This window comes from Platalea leucorodia (assembly GCF_965183815.1).
Source record: "Platalea leucorodia genome assembly, chromosome: 16".
Classification (NCBI taxonomy): domain Eukaryota; kingdom Metazoa; phylum Chordata; class Aves; order Pelecaniformes; family Threskiornithidae; genus Platalea; species Platalea leucorodia.
This window is the reverse complement of record NC_138838.1, coordinates 1,626,003-1,642,504: the sequence shown is the minus strand read 5'-3', so window position 1 is coordinate 1,642,504 and position 16,502 is coordinate 1,626,003. Positions and strand designations below refer to the sequence as shown.

Here is a 16,502-nt window from a genome sequence, read left to right as displayed (position 1 = left end):
AAATACAAGAAAGAAGAAAAGAGCCTTCACAAACCCAGGAAAAGCTTGTTTTTATTATTCATATTTATCAGGTACTCACCTCCTCTGCTAAGCAGTCATCTGGATCATAATCTCCCATGCCAATGACTTCCACAGGCAAATTAAGGGAAATAACTGCTTTGGCCAGACCTTCGGCAAATCTCTGAAAAAAAGAAATGTAGAAAGTTATCAATTACTTCAACCCAACTATCACAAGGGTCAAACAAGCCCTGCTATAGCCAACAGTCACAAGATGCCTCCCAGCACAGGAAGAACAATGACACACGAGAACCGGACACTGGACATTAATTCCTCACATTTAAAAACGTGAAGTACACTGGCCGAAAGAAGAGAGTGACATGAATTTTAATAACTAATGATTTTACATGCACACACACAAATTAAATTTCTTTGAGAAAGAAAGCACCTAAACCAGCAGTTCCCTCTAGCAAGACCTGCTAGCAAATTAAGAGTATATTGTAAGAGTAGCTTTTAAGTTTCATAATCAAAGTTTTTAATGTATGCCCCATTTAAATGAAGGGAGTAGAATAATTGTTATTTTCATATAATTTTCACTTTTCTTTCACACTGGGCAGTGACTTCTAATGAACGTTCTGATGAACTTTCAGATATTTACAACAATGCAGTGTTTCTAAGGTGAGCAACATATTTGAATCTCAACAATATTTCAAGTCAACCTTAAGCATGTGAAAAAAAGTAACTTAATACCTTTGCTGTGCCAGTCTGAGACCCATAGAAAATCTTCACCCCAGCAACATAGACCTCCTTTGCCTGCAGGGTGGCAGATGTATTTACTAGTTTGTCTTCTAGTCCTTCAGAAGGAGCTGGTTTCCCATTGGATTTTTCACCCTAAGAAACAAGCACCGTGTTTCATTCAATCCCTTTGCAAAGTGATGTTAACGCCATTTTCCCAAAAACATTTAAAATACAAATCCCGTGACCAGAGTCTCAGCACTATACAAATCCAAGTCAAAGCATTTTAGCTTCTCACACCTAGAGAAACACAGGAGTAACTATTTCTCTGGACTAGGCCATGCTACAATAAACTCACACACCAGGGAGATAACAGGATCCAGCTGAACCCAAGAACCTCCCAACTCGTGCAGCAGAACTTCACTTACCTGCATGAGAAGGCTTTAACTTCCTGCGTGGCCTAATCCCTAATCCTAAAACCAGTCCAACCTTGTCATTAACATCACTGGAAATGTGAACCTGAAAACACCGGGCACGAGCAGTGATTTACTTGGAGCGACAGAGCAACCCAGGCCGACACATTCTCTCAGTAACAAAGTGAGAAGTGTTCAGCTGAGATGGGCTCTAACATCAGAGCAATGAGGGCGTTTAGTTACCCACAAACATAAGACAATGCAGACTGAGGCTTATAACCATCAGGTGAACTAAACTACATTTGGGATTTGCAAACCTAGGTGGGCTCACAGTGAAGCAGCACATCTCACCGCACCAGCAGGCGCCTTTACCTGGCAACTACTCACTTCCACACACAGAGTTTTGGGGTCTTCTCAGAGAAAAGCGCTTATGTGTTCAGTTACCTTCTTTTTGGTTTTGGTGGTGGTGAACCAAATGACGATCCAGATGCTGATCCCAAAAGCAACAGCACAATAGATGTAAAATCTGTGCAGCCATAGGGACACGATGCAAGTATAGCAGCAGTTCCATATATCCATTGAGACATCTAAATCTAGATTAAATCACAGATTTAGCAAGAGCAGATTCCTACAGTATGAATTCAGAATGACCACACAAAAAATAATCACACAGTCCCCACAGTCTCATGCCATTAGCTATTCCCCAGGCTCTGCAGAAAACAGCTTTTGGCTAAAGACAAGATGCTACAATTGAATCAAGGAGCTTGCAGCTCCTCAGAGGTGCGTCAGCTGAGGTCCGTCTGCGTATCCAAGCTAACGCTTTAGACTGTCATACAGAAACTCTGGGGTTTTTCTTAAGATGGGGCAGGTTCTGTTACAAGGAAAGGCAGAGAATACTTGTGCTGTGCAAGTGTCTGAAAGTAAAAAGTCCTTGTGAAACATCCGCTGTACTGGCCTTAGTTTCCCATAGACCCAACACGTGCAGATCTCTGGAGCTAGAAAGCTCCATTTCAAGGAGGAGATCACCTCCACAGAGCTTGCTGCTGAACAAAACCCTTGCCTGGACGCCCTGGACGCCACACTGATTACAACAGCTTTGACCCAGAGTTTCAAGGCCAGACTGAAACCTGATTCAGTTGAAAATACTTTTTCAGAATTCTATCAGGTGAGCGAGGTTCGATTCAGAACATCTGGGATTTTTCAAGTTGGTTCAGAACATTTAGGGTACGTAATGTTGTAGCCAGGAGCGCAATTGCGCAGTGCCTGTGATTACCTATTTCATACGAAACATTCAGGAGCTTAAATAAGGCTTGTTTGTGACACTTATTGACCAAGAAACATAGCTGACACCCTCCTACTGTTATCTGCGGGCCTCAGATCTTGTTTTTGCAGACATCAAACAAGAGCACAGAAACTGAGTATTTCCAAGAGGCTGGAAACTTCGTTATCTCACTTTTCCCCGGGCTGTTACTTACAGTACCAAAAGCTTGAGGGGATGCCCTTCACCCCTCTACCCGCAACACTGAACCCAAAAGAATAAGAGCTGAGAGCGCTTGCCCTTGTGCCAGGGGCGCCAGTGCCACCAGCCCACACAAGCAGCAAACCCCTCAAGGGGAGCTCCAGAAACCCGCAGCAGCCCAGGCACCCCGCTCCTCCTCACCCCCTGTACCTCCCCCCTGCAATTACCCCATGGCACCCCCCCATGCCTGACCCCTGTGCCTACCCCACCACCTGCCCCTCTGCACCCCCCCAGCCCACCCCGTTTCATTCCTCTGTCCTCACCCCTGTAACTACCCCTCTGTACAAGCTCCTCACACAGGCCTCCCATTCCCCCCCGCCACCCCCCCAGGAACCACCTCGCAGCTGTTATGCTCACCCCCCCCTCACTGTTATTACCCCCCACCCCCATGGCTATCACCCCTCCCCCCCAGCACCCTCCCCAAGGTTATTACCCCCCCATACACCCCCCCCCTCATGGTTATTACCCCACACCCCCCCCACGGTTATTACCCCCTACACACATACCCCACTCATGGTTATTACCCACCCCCCCACGGTTATTACCCACACATGCACCCCTCATGGTTGTTACCCCCCCCCCATACACACCCCCTCACGGTTAATACCCCCCCCATACACCCTTCCCTCACGGTTATGACCCTTCCCTCACAGCTATGACCAGCTCCTCACGGTTATGACCCCCCCCCCATACACCCTTCCCTCACGGTTACTACCCCCCATGCACCTCCCCACGGTTATGACCCCCCCCCATGCACTCCCCCAGCGGTTAATACCTCCCATACACCCCCTCACGGCTGCGACCCCCCCCCATACGCGATACCCCCCCCCCCCCCCCCCCCCGGTTACGACCCCGCCCTCCCCCTCACCCCGGCTCGCGCTCCTCACCGGCGGAGCCCGCGCTCCCCAGGCCGCGTGCCACCTCCCTTCGCTCCCCTTCCGGCCGCCTTCTTCCCCCCTCCGTTTCCCTCCGGACGACTTTTGCCGGCGCCACGAGTGGGCGGGGCAGGCGCAGCGACGGCCAATGGGAAGGCAGCGTGGGGCCCGGCCCCCTGGGCGCCGGGCGGCGGGGCAGGAGCGGCGGCCGCCATGTCCATCTTCACCCCCACCAACCAGATCCGCCTCACCAACGTGGCCGTGGTGCGGGCGCGGCGGGGCGGCAAGCGCTTCGAGATCGCCTGCTACCGCAACAAGGTCATGGGATGGCGCAGCGGAGCGTGAGTGACCGGGGGGGGGGGGCCGTGGGCCCGTGTGGGGCCCGGCTGTGGCGGGGGGAGGCCGGCCTGGGGCCCGGCTGTGGAGCCGGGGAGCTCGCCTGGGGCCTGGCTGTGAATCCCGGGGGGGCCGTGTGGAGGCGGGGAGGGGGAGCGGCCCGGGGCGCTGTGCGATGCCCTTGCCTCTCCCTGGGGAATGACATTAGGTACTGGGCACTGGCGAGGCCGCCCCTCGAATGCTGTGCTCAGCGCTGGGCCCCGCACCCCAAGGCGGCCATGGAGGGGCTGGAGCGTGGCCAGAGCAGGGCAGCGAGGCTGGGGCAGGGGCTGGAGCACAAGGCTGGGGAGGAGCGGCTGGGGGAGCTGGGGGGGCTCAGCCTGGAGAAGAGGAGGCTGAGGGGAGCCCTCATCGCTCTCTGCAACGGCCTGAAAGGAGGCTGGAGCCGGGGGGTGGTCTGTCTCTTCTCCCCAGGAACAAGCAATAGGATAAGGGGAAACGGCCTCAAGCTGTGCCAGGGGAGGTTTACGTTGGATATTAAGAAAAACTTCTTCACGGAAAAGGCTGTCAGGCCCTGGCCCAGGCTGCCCAGGGCAGGGGCTGAGTCCCCATCCCTGGAGGGATTTAAAAGTCGGGGAGATGTGGTGCTTAGGGATGTGGCTTAGAGGTGGGCTTGGCAGTGCTGGGTTAATGGTTGGACTTGATGGTCTTAAAGGTCTTTTCCAACCTTAATGATTCTATGATTACTGCAATAGAAGTTCCCAGGCACAACGAATCCAGACCTTGGCAGCAGGACTTGTTCCTCCTTGCTAAAATCTCTTGTGCTTTTATGTTGCTAACTTGACAGGTTTTCTAACCCTGCCTTCATCTCTAGGGAGAAAGATCTCGATGAGGTCCTGCAGACACACACAGTGTTTGTCAATGTTTCCAAAGGCCAGGTGGCGAAGAAGGAAGATCTCGTTAAAGCATTTGGGACGGATGACCAAACAGAAATCTGTAAGATGGTAGGTTTCAACCGCTTTGCTTTGTAAAAGCTTGGAGAAGACTTTACAAATGTTTTACATGAGGGTCACACAGACACAGTAGGTTCGTTTGTTACTAGAAGGTTTTCATAGAATGCGGTGCTGCTGTAGGCGAAAGGGTGGGTTGGTTGTTAAGAAATAGGTAGAAAGGAGTGGTAACTCTGTCGTGTAGTCTTAAATTTTATATATGCATCTGGCTGAAAGAGTTCTGAGTGTTCTGTGTAACATACAGTTTCTGTGTACTGATGTCTACAGACACAGAAAAAAGGTTAACCAGCACTGAAGAGTTTCTCACCTAAGGTGTATTATTAAGGATGCAGGGAAAGGAAGGGGACAGTTGCCTACTTTGGGCAGTTCAATTAAGCGTTAAGAACAGATCTAATTTCTTAGTCCTTCTTGGTAGGATATGAACTGTGGACTTGTGGGTGATGAGAATTCAAGTAAATCTGCGCTTCTCTTTTTGTAGTTTAGTGTTTTGGTGGTGGTTTTTTCCTCTAAAATCTTGCCAGTGTTGTCTGTCATAATGATGAACATTCTTAACATGGTTATTCTTTTTCTGCATTTCCCGTCTAACCAAACCATTCAAGCAATTGTTAAATTTAACACTGTTGCTAGGGTTTTCACTCTTTAGTCAAATCTGTGATATTTATTAACTGATTTTGTTGTTATTATTATTGTCAAGATTTTATCAAAAGGGGAGCTGCAGGTATCGGACAAGGAACGACACACACAGCTGGAGCAGATGTTTAGAGACATTGCAACTATTGTGGCTGACAAATGTGTGAATCCCGAAACAAAGAGGCCATACACGGTAATTCTTATAGAAAGAGCCATGAAGGATATTCACTACTCTGTCAAACCACACAAGAGCACGAAGCAGCAGGTGAGTTTTCCCGCAAAACCAGCTTCTGCTCAGAGGTGTTGTCTTCGCGTGTAATTTCGCTGTTAGCAGTCACAGAGGGATCAACAAAGCCCTGTGGTCTAAAGCCCGCAGAATGATTACTCAGCTGGCTGGCAGCTGAATGCTGGATACAAGCAGCCTCTGAAACTTGTGCAGTTTGTTTTCTAACAATTCAGGGAAAGGAGAAAGAAAGAAATGAATTAAAGCAGCAACAGCGATATGCCTGGAACAGAAATAAAAGCTTTATTGTTTATTTTAAATGAGGTAGTAAATCAGGCTTTGCATCTGAGCCACGTGGGTTTCTGTTGTTCTGCAGTATAACTGCTATTTAACATTATTTCAGACAGGTTTTTTTAGTATTTGAAGTGATCACAAACAGCAAGAACTCTGCCTTTTCTTGTTAATCTATCAAAATAGCATAATAGCAAAATCCCTGCAGCAGGGTGGCAGTGATCAGTACTGAGGAATGTGTCTGAAGCTAATGCAAAGGATTTGGGATTTTGATCTGTGCGGTGTTTTTTTCAGCGGTTGTGTAAATGCTTTTTCTTCTTAACGTCTTTACAGGCACTGGAAGTGATCAGACAGTTAAAGGAGACCATGCAAATTGAACGTGCTCACATGAGGCTGCGATTTATTCTTCCACCAAAGGAGGGGAAGAAACTGAAAGAGAAGCTCAAGCCACTGATTAAAGTTATTGAGAACGAAGACTTCCATGAACAGTTGGAAATTGTAAGCAATAAAGCAGTCCTTGGGTTTCACACTTGATTTGACTACACCTGTACGGTTTACTAAAGGATGAATTAATGTATGGAAGTTGTTTAGATAAACTGCAAGTTTACCAGAGATTCTAAATTAGAGCTGTAGTTTGTAGTTTTTAATTTCACACAATCCTAGTGATGAAGTAGCCTTTATTATACAGAGATTGCTGCTTCAAGCTGAGGAGAAGCACAGCGTAATTTCTCTTAGCAGTGATTATCCTACAACACTGATAAGTTTCTCTGCATATAGGGAAAGTTACCCTTACTTGTTTGGTGGGTCAGGCCTGTATTTTGACAGTGGTTAACTAGTTTTTTTAAAAAATAGTCTGTGGTAAAGCAAAAGCTGGTATTAGTAAAAATCCTTCTGAGAACAGATAAGAATCTGGCAATCCCAGCTGTCAAAAGACCTGTCCAGCATGGCTAAATGGAACTGCAGAACTTCTGTGGAAAGATGACGTGATATAAATTGCTTATCAACTCTGCAAAGTCCTTCTTAGTAACTAAACTGTTGTTTTTTTTTTAATGAAAATTAATGTTAGACCTTGAAAAGGGGCTGATGAAAATCAAATAGTATTGCTTGACTGATGAAAGGTGAAATATTTCAGGTGTGCCTTATTGACCCAGGCTGCTTCAGAGAGATTGATGAGCTGATCCGGAGTGAGACAAAAGGAAAAGGAACACTGGAAGTGCTCAGTCTGAAAGACGTGGAGGAAGGAGATGAAAAGCTTGAATAACAAAAACCGTCCTGGAGCTGTTCTACTTTAACAACATCCTATGAAATGACTGGCGTTAGCCACTCTCTTCTGTTAGGGCTTCATGTTTTTTCCAGTCTCTTGCTGCCAAATACTTTCTGACACTAATCCTTTGGGATTTTTCCATGCAGTGTGGGGTTTTTTTTATCATTTTACACTTGCTTGGTTTACAAATGGGTTTGCCTGTAGGAACATTTTGTGTCAGAGTTGCACTAGTGAGGATTGAGTTAAGACTTGATACGGAAGTTACTCGAGCTTTGGTTTACTTTAAGAGTTGCTGTTGAAGAGTGTTTGACTGATACAGTGCCAATCATTTTTACTTTAAGTTGTCAGTGTTGAGTGGAAGATGGCGTAGGTCACTGAGGGGTGGGTTTTGTATTTGAGGAGAGAAACGAGAGCTGCATTTTCACTTCTAAACAGGTGCAAAGTGTGGAGCGTGTCTAAACCGATCTCTCAGCAGCATGAAAACTGACTTAGACTTCCATAATTGGCTGCTTGATAATTAGAGTACTTTAAAGGACCATTCTTAAAGATTTCCTTCACTGGATATAACAGTACTTGCTGATGTAGAAAAAAACATTCTCCAAATAACTTATTCGTAAAATATATTTAGCTACATTAATAAAAATGAATTATCATCTATTTATATATTATAGATACAGAAAGAAATAAAATAATTATTTTTGTTAATAGTATAGGAGGTAGCTGTGGCCATGGTGATGCTTTTTGTAGGCTGAAGGCATAGCCTGCATTTCTGAGCTGTTTTCGTTCACGTGATAAAATGAATCTCAAACAGGCAGCGGTGGCCTCTGGCCATTGAGCCAGAGAGGCTTTTGTTGGGCCCTAATTCCCTAGCGGTAGCTGTGCCTCTGTGTCCCCTTCAGTGCAATAGAGAACAATTCTGGCAGCTGTCCTTTATCCTCTTGTCTTTTTATGCCGCTTTCTAATACGTGCGTGGAATTTCCAGCCAGCTCCTGAGGCACGGTATGTAGTTCTTGATAATTCTCTTAAATCTTGTTTCAGCTGTGTTAAACAAATGCTTTTGAGTCGAACTTGTGTATTTCAAAGAAGAGGGGAAGAGAGGACAACTGAAGAAGGAGATGCTAAAAATACAAACCACCAGGCACAGTATCTCTCCTTGGGTGACTGAAAGCTAAACCAGCAGGAATTCAAGGAGCCTTTAGTTACGTACCTGCTCCCGTGCTGATAGTCCGCAGCAAGTCGGGAGCTGCAGGCACACCAACCACTAGCTCGCTCTCCTGGACAAGCACGTCTTGTGTTCATTGTTTGCTGTTTACTTTTAGAGCGCGTGGCCCTGCCTCTTACATGACAATTAAACAGAGCTCCGGTTTGTACCCTTGACGCGACCTTTTCCTTTGTACCGTTAGCACGGTGTGAATTTTCTAGAATTTAAGCGGGGAGAGTTGAAGGGAACTGGAGGAGGAGGCGTTCGACGTGTCAAGTGCAGAGGGCCTGTGGGACGAGGTCCTGGGTCAAAGGCTTCCTCTCTGAGGCTGACTTTTGCAGCGGTCTGTTGACATGAGCGTATGCAAGGTTGGGTTCAATTTCCTTAACAATATTTTGGAAGGACTTGCCACTATAGAGTCTGAGTTTTGCTGAGGGCCAGTGAAATGGAGATTCTTAAACCATTTTATCCATTTTAAAATGCTTTCTCTTGCCAAGGTAATCTTCCATGGCGTTTAAATGCTGCCTAGAAAAGTTTAGTGGCATAATTACTATATTTGCCATGTGGGCACAGCCTCAGTGTGGAGATCTCTACATGCATGGACAGATGGCAGGATTCCTTGGGTTTACAAACCTGTAACTGCTTGTTTTTCAAATGGCCGTCTCTTCATGCATACTTTATGAAGCACTGAAGATGATAATGTTGATATTTAGCTTGTCGCTGGCAATTAGCACTAACATGCAATTCATAAATCTGCAAATGAGACACTGAGTAAGAGCCTCAGACGACATTGTGTCAGTAATACCTGATTTCACAATCCTATCGCTTTTTGTTTTCTGTGTTCAACACCTAGAGCACAATAGGATGGCTGCAGGTTAAAGATCTTGAGTTACAGAAACCTAATCTAAGCTGATTTACGAGCTTGGTGATAGGAAGGCAATTTCCTTATAAAGTCTTTTTCTGCAAATGTTAAGGATTTTGTTTGGTAGAGGGAGCTTGATTTTATTTATCAACAAATAAATGTACACGCTTGCATTTCTTGTCATATTTGTAGTTCAGCAAGAATGTATGGTAAGCATCAAAATAAATATCAGTATTGGTAGCTGGTTTGTTCTTGCCCGTGTCAACAGGAGCGTAACTGCCTGCACGACCGTTTCCTGCGAGACCCTGGCTAGGGTATCACGTACAGCGATGGAGGGGGCTCACAGACGCTGCGTGCGCCCCCGCAGAGCGCACACGTGGCGCGGGCGTACGCAGAAGGTACCACACCAACCGACACGCTGTTGTAAATACTTCCTAAAGCCGAGCAGAAACAGTAATTTTCCAATTAGCAAAACTGCTAACCGCTTGTGCCTTGGGGAAGGCATTTGGGAGGGAGCTAAAAGGTACGGAAGTGCTTGTAGAAGTAACGAACTGTGGAAAACTAACGGCTCTAGCCCGGCAGAAGAGCTAACGGGCCGATAAAAGGGACCGTGTTGGCACCAAAGCCTGGACGGCGGCCAGAGAAGCGTGAAGTTTGATCGAACTGCAGAAACTGGGTGAGAGGTAAATGCGGTGAGGGGAGATCGCGACCGCCGACTCGATTCAGGGCCGAAAAGATTTGCCCCCCCTCGCCCCCGAAAGGAGCATGTGTGCTAATTTACGTAGCAAGCGAGGCTAATTTAAATACAGTAAACCAATAGCATATGCAATGTTCATCACTAACCAATAAGTGTAGATTTAGGCGGGTTTATACTAATCGCGTAACCTGATAAATGGGCTGTAGTTTTGTGTGAGGGGATGCACGTTAGGTGGAGACGTCCCCCGTGCATCCAGCGCTGCAATAAAGAATGCCTGCTTTCTGCGTGCCAGATTGGCGCTAGAAAGTTTTTTGGACCGGTTTGTGGTGACGCCTGACTAATTAACCGACATTTCCGAAGGTACATCTCTGGGTAGGAATGGACTCCTCTTGCCGGGTGAGAGAAGCTGGCAGCTTCCAGGAGAGCGCTGGTACGGTGTTTGGGTGTACGCGCACGCGTATTTTCCCTGAAATTGTCCTTGCCCTGTGTCTGGTGGGGCTTGGCGGGCTCCCGCGGCGGGGCTGGTCGCTACTGCCGTAGCCACGGTGATGGGAAACAGAGGTGGGGTCTCCTCTGCCCGCCCTGCCTTCGGCTGCCTCAGAGAGCTCGGTAGTTGGTTATTCATTAATCTGTAACCTGCAGGAATGGAGAGGAAGGGGCTGTGGGTGGCGAGAGCCAAGCGCGAGGCGACGGCTGAGGAGGAGGTGTGCGGCGTGCGGCGGTTGGAGGTGCCAGGAGGTGCGCGGCAGTTGGAGGTGCCACGAGGTGTGCGGTGGTTGGAGGTGCCAGGAGGTGTGCGGCGGTTGGAGGTGCCATGGTGATGGTTCCGCGGGCCTGGGCACCTCAGCTCCATCCGTGGTGACAGCCCGGTGACAGCTCCGCAGCAGAGCCGCGATGGCTGCCTCGCACGCAGCGGAGCTGGAGGGCCGAGGCAGGAGTGCTGACGCCGTGCGAGGCCGGAAGGCCAACCTCAGCCAGCACGTCCAGGAGCTGCGCGACATCATCGCCTTGCAAGGTGCTGCCCCTTCGGCTTCGTGGGGACGTCCCGGGTAGGAGGGGAGCTCTTCGTCACTGCGTCATCCTGCGTGGTACCAACAGCGCCTTAATGTCCTCCAGAGCAAGGGAGGAAGGTTTTCGCACAGTCGTGTGAGGAAAAGCTCAGTCAGAACAGACAGCTGCTCCCCCGCCTGCGTGAGGCGGTGCAGGAGGACGTCCGTGCTCTGGGCATTGTCCAGAAGGTACCGGCAGGTCCCATCTGCCGCACCCCTGCCTGCTGCTGGCCCTGCAGAGCCAGCCCCTCTGCCCGTCCTCTCCAGGAGCTGTGACGGTCACAGCTGTGACCGTCCCCAGGCTGGCGGTGAGGTTCTCTCTGCCCCTCTCCTGCCCACAGTGCAACAAGCTCAGCATCTCCGAGGCTTGCGGAGCGCAGAAGCACTTGGGCGTCGGTTTGGCCAGGAACACCGTGGAGGTAACGGCAGGGTGCGGTGGGCACGGGCTGCTCGCACGGGGCTGGGGCTCCGGGGACACTCGGAAGAACAGGGCGCGCAGCGGAGGGACCTGGTGCTGGCACAAGGACTGGTGCGGCGAGACATGGGGTGTTCACCGGTGGTCCCATGGGTCCCTTTCCACCGCGAGACCCATCCGCGCAGGTCCTCCTTTAGCTCCCTGGGCAGATCCTTTGCCCCAGCAGAGCTCCTGGCCATCCCACCTGCCATGTCCCTGGGTCTGCCTGGGTTCCTGCGGGATCCAGCTGCATCCCTGGGAGAGAGATGCTGTCTCTGCCCTTCACTGCCTGCCCCAAGGTTATGATCTGGTTACAAGCCCGTGGAGATGAGGCGCTGGCCCAGCAGAGCTGCCTTTGCCCAGGGCCTCTTGCAGGGACAGAGCGGTGCCGCCGCTCTCCACCAGCATCCGCATCTGGGGCACAGATCGATTTTATCGACGCCCAGCCCCGGGTCTGCATTACACAGAGTCCCTAAGCCCGACCTGCCACTGCCGTCAGCAGGCGTTGATGCCCACCTCTGCCTTACCCCAAGCAGCCCCCCAGAGCAAAGCTCTCCCAGACCCTGTCCTGCCAAGGGAGGGACGATGTCCTGGAGCAACGTCTCGGCGTTCCTGGCTCTGCTTTGGGGGGAGTTTTCCAGGCAGGACCCCCTTCTCCCATAGGGGTCCAGCAAGCCCTGCCTCCAGCCTGGCAAACTCTCACGTGCCCATCCAGGTGGCCAAGGAGAAGCTCCGAGCCGAGATCTTTGACCAGGTGAACACGTCCAACATGCTGCTGTACCAGATCAGGCAGCGGAGCCGAGTCCAGGACGAGCTGCAGAGGCGGCTGCAGCAGCTGCAGGATGCCGAGATGGGTGACAAGCAGCACCAGGAGCAGGTGCAGGTACCCAGCACCACTTCCTGGGGTGGCAGCACCCACGGGGGGCTTTAATCCAACCCCCATCCCCACGTTCCCTGGGTGGGCACGGGGCCCAGCATGCTGTATCACCCCATGTCCCCTGCTCCCTTTTCTGCCCCAGAGGATTCGCCAGCTGGATAACAACATGGAGAAGATGCTCGCGAAAGTCCACGCTGGACAGAAGGTGACCGCCTGGTACCTGGCGGTGCGGGATGTCCTGAGGAAGGTGAGCTCCTCCTCACTGTGCCATCGGCCCACCCGCTCCCCCTGCAAAGGCAATGAGGTGCCCCAGGGGCTGCGCTGGTGGGACGCCCTCCCGGCTCAGCGAGGTCCTCCTGCTCCCCTCCATCCCCTGTCACAGCACACAGGGGACCCCCGGGGCTCGGTGGGGTGACGCGTGGTCTCTCCCTGTGTCCCAGGAGCTGGCCCACCTGCATCTGCACCTGGATCTCCTGTGCGGGAATGCCGAGCTGTACCACGGGGAGCTGGTAGACATGGAAGTCATGGCCTCGGATACCCTCAAAGCCGCTGATGTAACCAAGGTGAGATGGTCTGGTGCACCTTGGGGTCTTATCCCATGCTCCAGAGCCCCCAGATGGCACCATGCACCCAGGCTGGTGAGTCTTCCTGCAATAAAGAGCAAAAGAGACTGAGCTGGGCTTGCCCACAGCACCCAGATGCCTCCATAGCTCCTCACGCATCTTGCTCCTGGGCCAGACTGCCCTGGGGCTGGGCACAGCCTGCCCAAAGCACCAGCCATGATGAAGGCAGCCTGCTCCATCCTCCAGCCCTCCTTGCCCAGTTTCCTTCCCAGCCTGTTTCCGTGGAGGGAGGGTCATTTTTGATGCTGGCCATCCCAGAAGCTCAGCTGGCTCACAGAGGTCCATTCCGGATTTGGCAGCCACTTCTCCCTTCTTTGATATGCTCCAGGAGGACATGGCCGAGATGGAAACCCGGTTCCTTGCGGAGAGAGAGCTCAGGCACCGCTCCCTGGCCGCCCAGAAGGTGCACACCGACAGGCTCTGGCTCAAGGAAGCAAGCGAAAGGCACCTGAGAGCGGTGAGCTGGGGGGACCCGGCGCAGGCAGGGCTGCGGGCAGAGGGCAGGCGTCAGGGCCGAGCCCGCCATGGGTCGGAGGGGCTGCAGGGCCAGCTCCCCCAGGGTGCCAGCAGCTCGGGGGGTGACGATGAACGTCCTCGCAGCAAGCCAGGTACGATCTCGCCGTGGACTTCCCGACCCTGCAGCCGCAGGACCCGCTGGTGGGTGAGTGCCTGGTGGGGTGCAGGGGGGTGGGACAGGGGCACAGCTGCAGGCATCCTTCCCTGCCGCTTCCCTCCCACCCCAGACACCAAACTGGAGGCCACCAAGTCCCAGATGGAGCATGAGGCCCGGGTGACTGAGAAGATGGAGAAGGCCAAGGCTGCAGTGCAGTGCTCCCGCCTCTGGGTAACGTAAAAACCCATTTCTGGTAAAACCCAGGGCTGCTTGAGCCCCCGGGAGCTGAGACCTCTCTGCTCACCTTGTTTCGTTGCGGGGTTATCTGCCCTCCTCTGCGCTGGATTCCCCCAAAGCCCCTCTTGTGTGGACAGGGATGGAGCTGCTTTTCTCCATGACATGAGCTTGCAGCGGTCCGTGGTGCAGAAACCTCCCCGAGGCCATGGCCCAGATCCTGTACCCTGCAGGAGCACCACGGGCTGAGTCCTCGTGCTCTCCCCCGGCCAGGACATCCCCGGCAGGCTTCTGGCGCAGCAGAAGTCCTCAGTGGATCTGGAGCAGTACATCAAGGAGTGCGAGGAGAAGAAGCAGGCGCTGAAGGAGACGCTGAAGGAGCTGGAGTTGAAGCGGGCTGAGCTGAAGTTTCACCAGCCCCCCAACACAACCAGGTGCTGCTGGCCTTGGGACAGTTGTGCCAACTGGGCCACCAGCCTTGGGGGGGGGACATGTGCATCATGGGTGTCCCAACAGGGCACCCCTTCCTCTGTCGCGCTGCAGCCACCCACCCCTCCTGCACCGGGCGGTTGTCTGAGCAGGGTGCTCCTCCAGCTCTGGTCCTGGTAGAGCACCCAAAGCTTCCGCAGTGGCAGGAGGACCCTTGCTCCTTGCCTGGCATGGAAGTGACACCAGCAGCATGGAGTTGGGTTGCAGGCAGCACCTCTGCTCTGCAGTTGAGGGGGGGAGGCAACCTGAGCAGCTTTTGCAACAGATTTGGGGTGTCTCTGCACCCCTATGCAGTTGTATGGATGTGAATGTGGTTGGCTCCAGGATGCTGGAGGAGGAGCTGAGGATGAAGCTGCAGTGGGAAAAGGCTCGGCTGGAGCAGATGCAAGCCCATACGCTGAGGAACGAGGAGCTCCTGCTCCAGTTTGAAAACGGCATCGACAACCTCGTCTTCCATCTGCATGGCATCACCGTGCCCGGCCAGGTACCTGTGTGGCACTGGGGTGAGCACAGCCCCGGACGGTGCTTGGTGGTGCAACAGCACAGTGCGGTGACACTTGGTGCAGCCACCGTCACCCCAAGTGGCTCATTTTCCGCACCAAGGTTGTTCTCTCTCTGAGTGCAGGACAATTCTGTCAAGGCCATGGGGGTGGAGGAGAAGCTCCAGCACTGCGGGCAGAAGCTGCGGTACCTGATGCAGCGGGTGGCCAACCTGTCCCCTGACAGTCACATCCTTGACGAGGACAACGAGGTGCACAGGGGCTCCATCCCTGCTGTGGCCTTCGGGGACCCACACGGAGCTCTCCCGGATGGCCCATCCCAAGCGGTCCTCCCAGCTGGGAGGATGGAGGTGGCCCCAGGGAAGAGCCATGGAGCAGCTCAGCCTGAGTGGCACTGGGCACTGTGGGGTGTCCCCCCCAGGGGGACATCGAGGTGGGACACCCCTTGGGTTGTAACACTCACCTCTCCTTCAGCAATAAACCCAGGGTCTCTTCCACAGACTTTTGTGAAGGTCAGAAATTTTCTGGAGAAAACAATTGCGAATGATCCGCGGAACCTGAAGATTTCCTTCGAGGACGCAGGCAGCAGTGTCCAAGGTAGGAGAGCACAGTGGGGACACATCCCACAGCGATTGTCCCAGCCCCTGCCCGCTGGGATTTCTGAGCATCCTTGCCTGTCTCCCACTGTCCCAGCAGACCCCAGCCCCTGAGTTGCCTCCAGACCTTGGGGCTGACCTTGGCTGTCTCCAAGGCTTTGAGCATGGGTGGTGGTTTTAGGTGGGCATGTGGGAGAACAAAGTCAGCCGGTGGGGTGGTGAGCATCAAACCACAGCAGGAACAAGGAGAGATGCTGTGGGCCAAGGAGGGAGACCCTCATCTTCAAAACCACCTGACTGGGAAGAATAACCAGTGCCTGGCTCTGCCTGTGGCCTCCTCCTGTTGGATGGTCTTGGAGGAGACAATGAGCTTTTGGCAGCTTACCACCTCTTTTTAGCAAAGCGGGAGCTGTACCCACCACCCCGTAGCTCCAGACCTTTATGGGAAGCCCGAGCAGTGTTGGAGATGGGCTACGGCAGTGGCATCACCACGTCCTGCAGGTCACCCTGGGATGCTGCAGTGGAAAAGCCAGTTGGCAGCGCCTGTGCCCGAGGGCTCAGCATGAGGGCTCTCCGGTGTGCCACCAAAACATGCCAGCTCTCCCTGGGGACATGGGCACAGTGGAGGTGGCCCCACAGACCCTCCCCAGCCTGCTCCTCTACACTCTCTCCTCCAGACCCCTTTGATTTTGCTGACAAAGACCATGGCCATGTCCCCACCCGGGAAGACATCAAGAAGCAGGGGCTGCAACTGATTGAAAGCAAGAAGAAAAGTGGCAAGAAGAAGTAGCAGTTGCTCCATGAGAGCTTTGGATGCCCCAGACCACCCGCTGTACCCAATTTCCAGCAGCTTTAATAGAGCAGATCTTTGCATTCCACTAAAGCCTGTGGTAAAGCTGGAACGGGGGGTCCTAAGTCACTTCTCTCACCCGGAAGGCATGGGGGTCAAACCCTGAGGGGTGCTGAGCTGGGTTTGGAGGCAGCCCCATCCCCCTGCCCCTCACCCAGCTGCTC

General features: G+C 52.5%; 3 protein-coding genes across 5 annotated transcripts in view; 2 read left to right on the top strand and 1 right to left on the bottom strand.

Annotated features, from left to right (window-relative positions):
• Positions 1-3,607, bottom strand: part of LOC309597920 (S-adenosyl-L-methionine-dependent tRNA 4-demethylwyosine synthase TYW1-like) — a 110,310-nt gene extending 106,703 nt beyond the window's left edge. For 2 of the 3 annotated variants that reach the window (XM_082327916.1, XM_082327918.1), the window contains exons 1-4: positions 3,552-3,607; positions 1,590-1,738; positions 748-888; positions 80-181 (exon numbers count right to left, since the gene is read on the bottom strand). In XM_082327916.1, the coding sequence (XP_082184042.1) occupies positions 80-181; positions 748-888; positions 1,590-1,724 (378 nt within the window). In that variant the 5' untranslated portion in view covers positions 1,725-1,738; positions 3,552-3,607. Of the gene's footprint in view, positions 1-79; positions 182-747; positions 889-1,589; positions 1,739-3,532 lie in introns of all 3 variants that reach the window. The other variant, XM_082327917.1, reaches the window with a different exon arrangement.
• A 99-nt stretch (positions 3,608-3,706) lies between these two features.
• SBDS (SBDS ribosome maturation factor) lies at positions 3,707-8,668 on the top strand. Its single transcript, XM_082328681.1, has 5 exons — positions 3,707-3,880; positions 4,750-4,879; positions 5,580-5,780; positions 6,363-6,527; positions 7,162-8,668. Exons 1-5 carry the CDS (start codon positions 3,753-3,755, stop codon positions 7,288-7,290), a joined length of 753 nt encoding a protein of 250 aa, XP_082184807.1. The 5' UTR covers positions 3,707-3,752; the 3' UTR covers positions 7,291-8,668.
• A 137-nt stretch (positions 8,669-8,805) lies between these two features.
• CCDC183 (coiled-coil domain containing 183) lies at positions 8,806-16,278 on the top strand (the record flags this gene model as incomplete). The annotated part of the gene is made up of 12 exons (XM_082328110.1): positions 8,806-10,039; positions 10,414-12,439; positions 12,576-12,680; positions 12,874-12,996; positions 13,385-13,513; positions 13,657-13,717; positions 13,800-13,900; positions 14,177-14,337; positions 14,498-14,876; positions 15,018-15,143; positions 15,393-15,489; positions 16,166-16,278. The coding sequence occupies exons 2-12, from the start codon at positions 12,065-12,067 to the stop codon at positions 16,276-16,278; spliced, it is 1,770 nt and encodes a 589-aa protein (XP_082184236.1). The 5' UTR covers positions 8,806-10,039; positions 10,414-12,064.
• Positions 16,279-16,502: the final 224 nt, after the last annotated feature.

What these genes read in the sequence shown, in the direction of transcription:
- SBDS (XM_082328681.1), top strand. Translation starts at nt 3,753, where the DNA reads ATGTCCATCTTCACCCCCACCAACCAGATCCGCCTCACCAACGTGGCC. An exon ending in AAACAGAAATCTGTAAGATG is followed by an intron (nt 4,880 to 5,579) that starts GTAGGTTTCAAC and finishes ATTATTGTCAAG; the next exon opens with ATTTTATCAAAAGGGGAGCT. An exon ending in TCCATGAACAGTTGGAAATT is followed by an intron (nt 6,528 to 7,161) that starts GTAAGCAATAAA and finishes GAAATATTTCAG; the next exon opens with GTGTGCCTTATTGACCCAGG.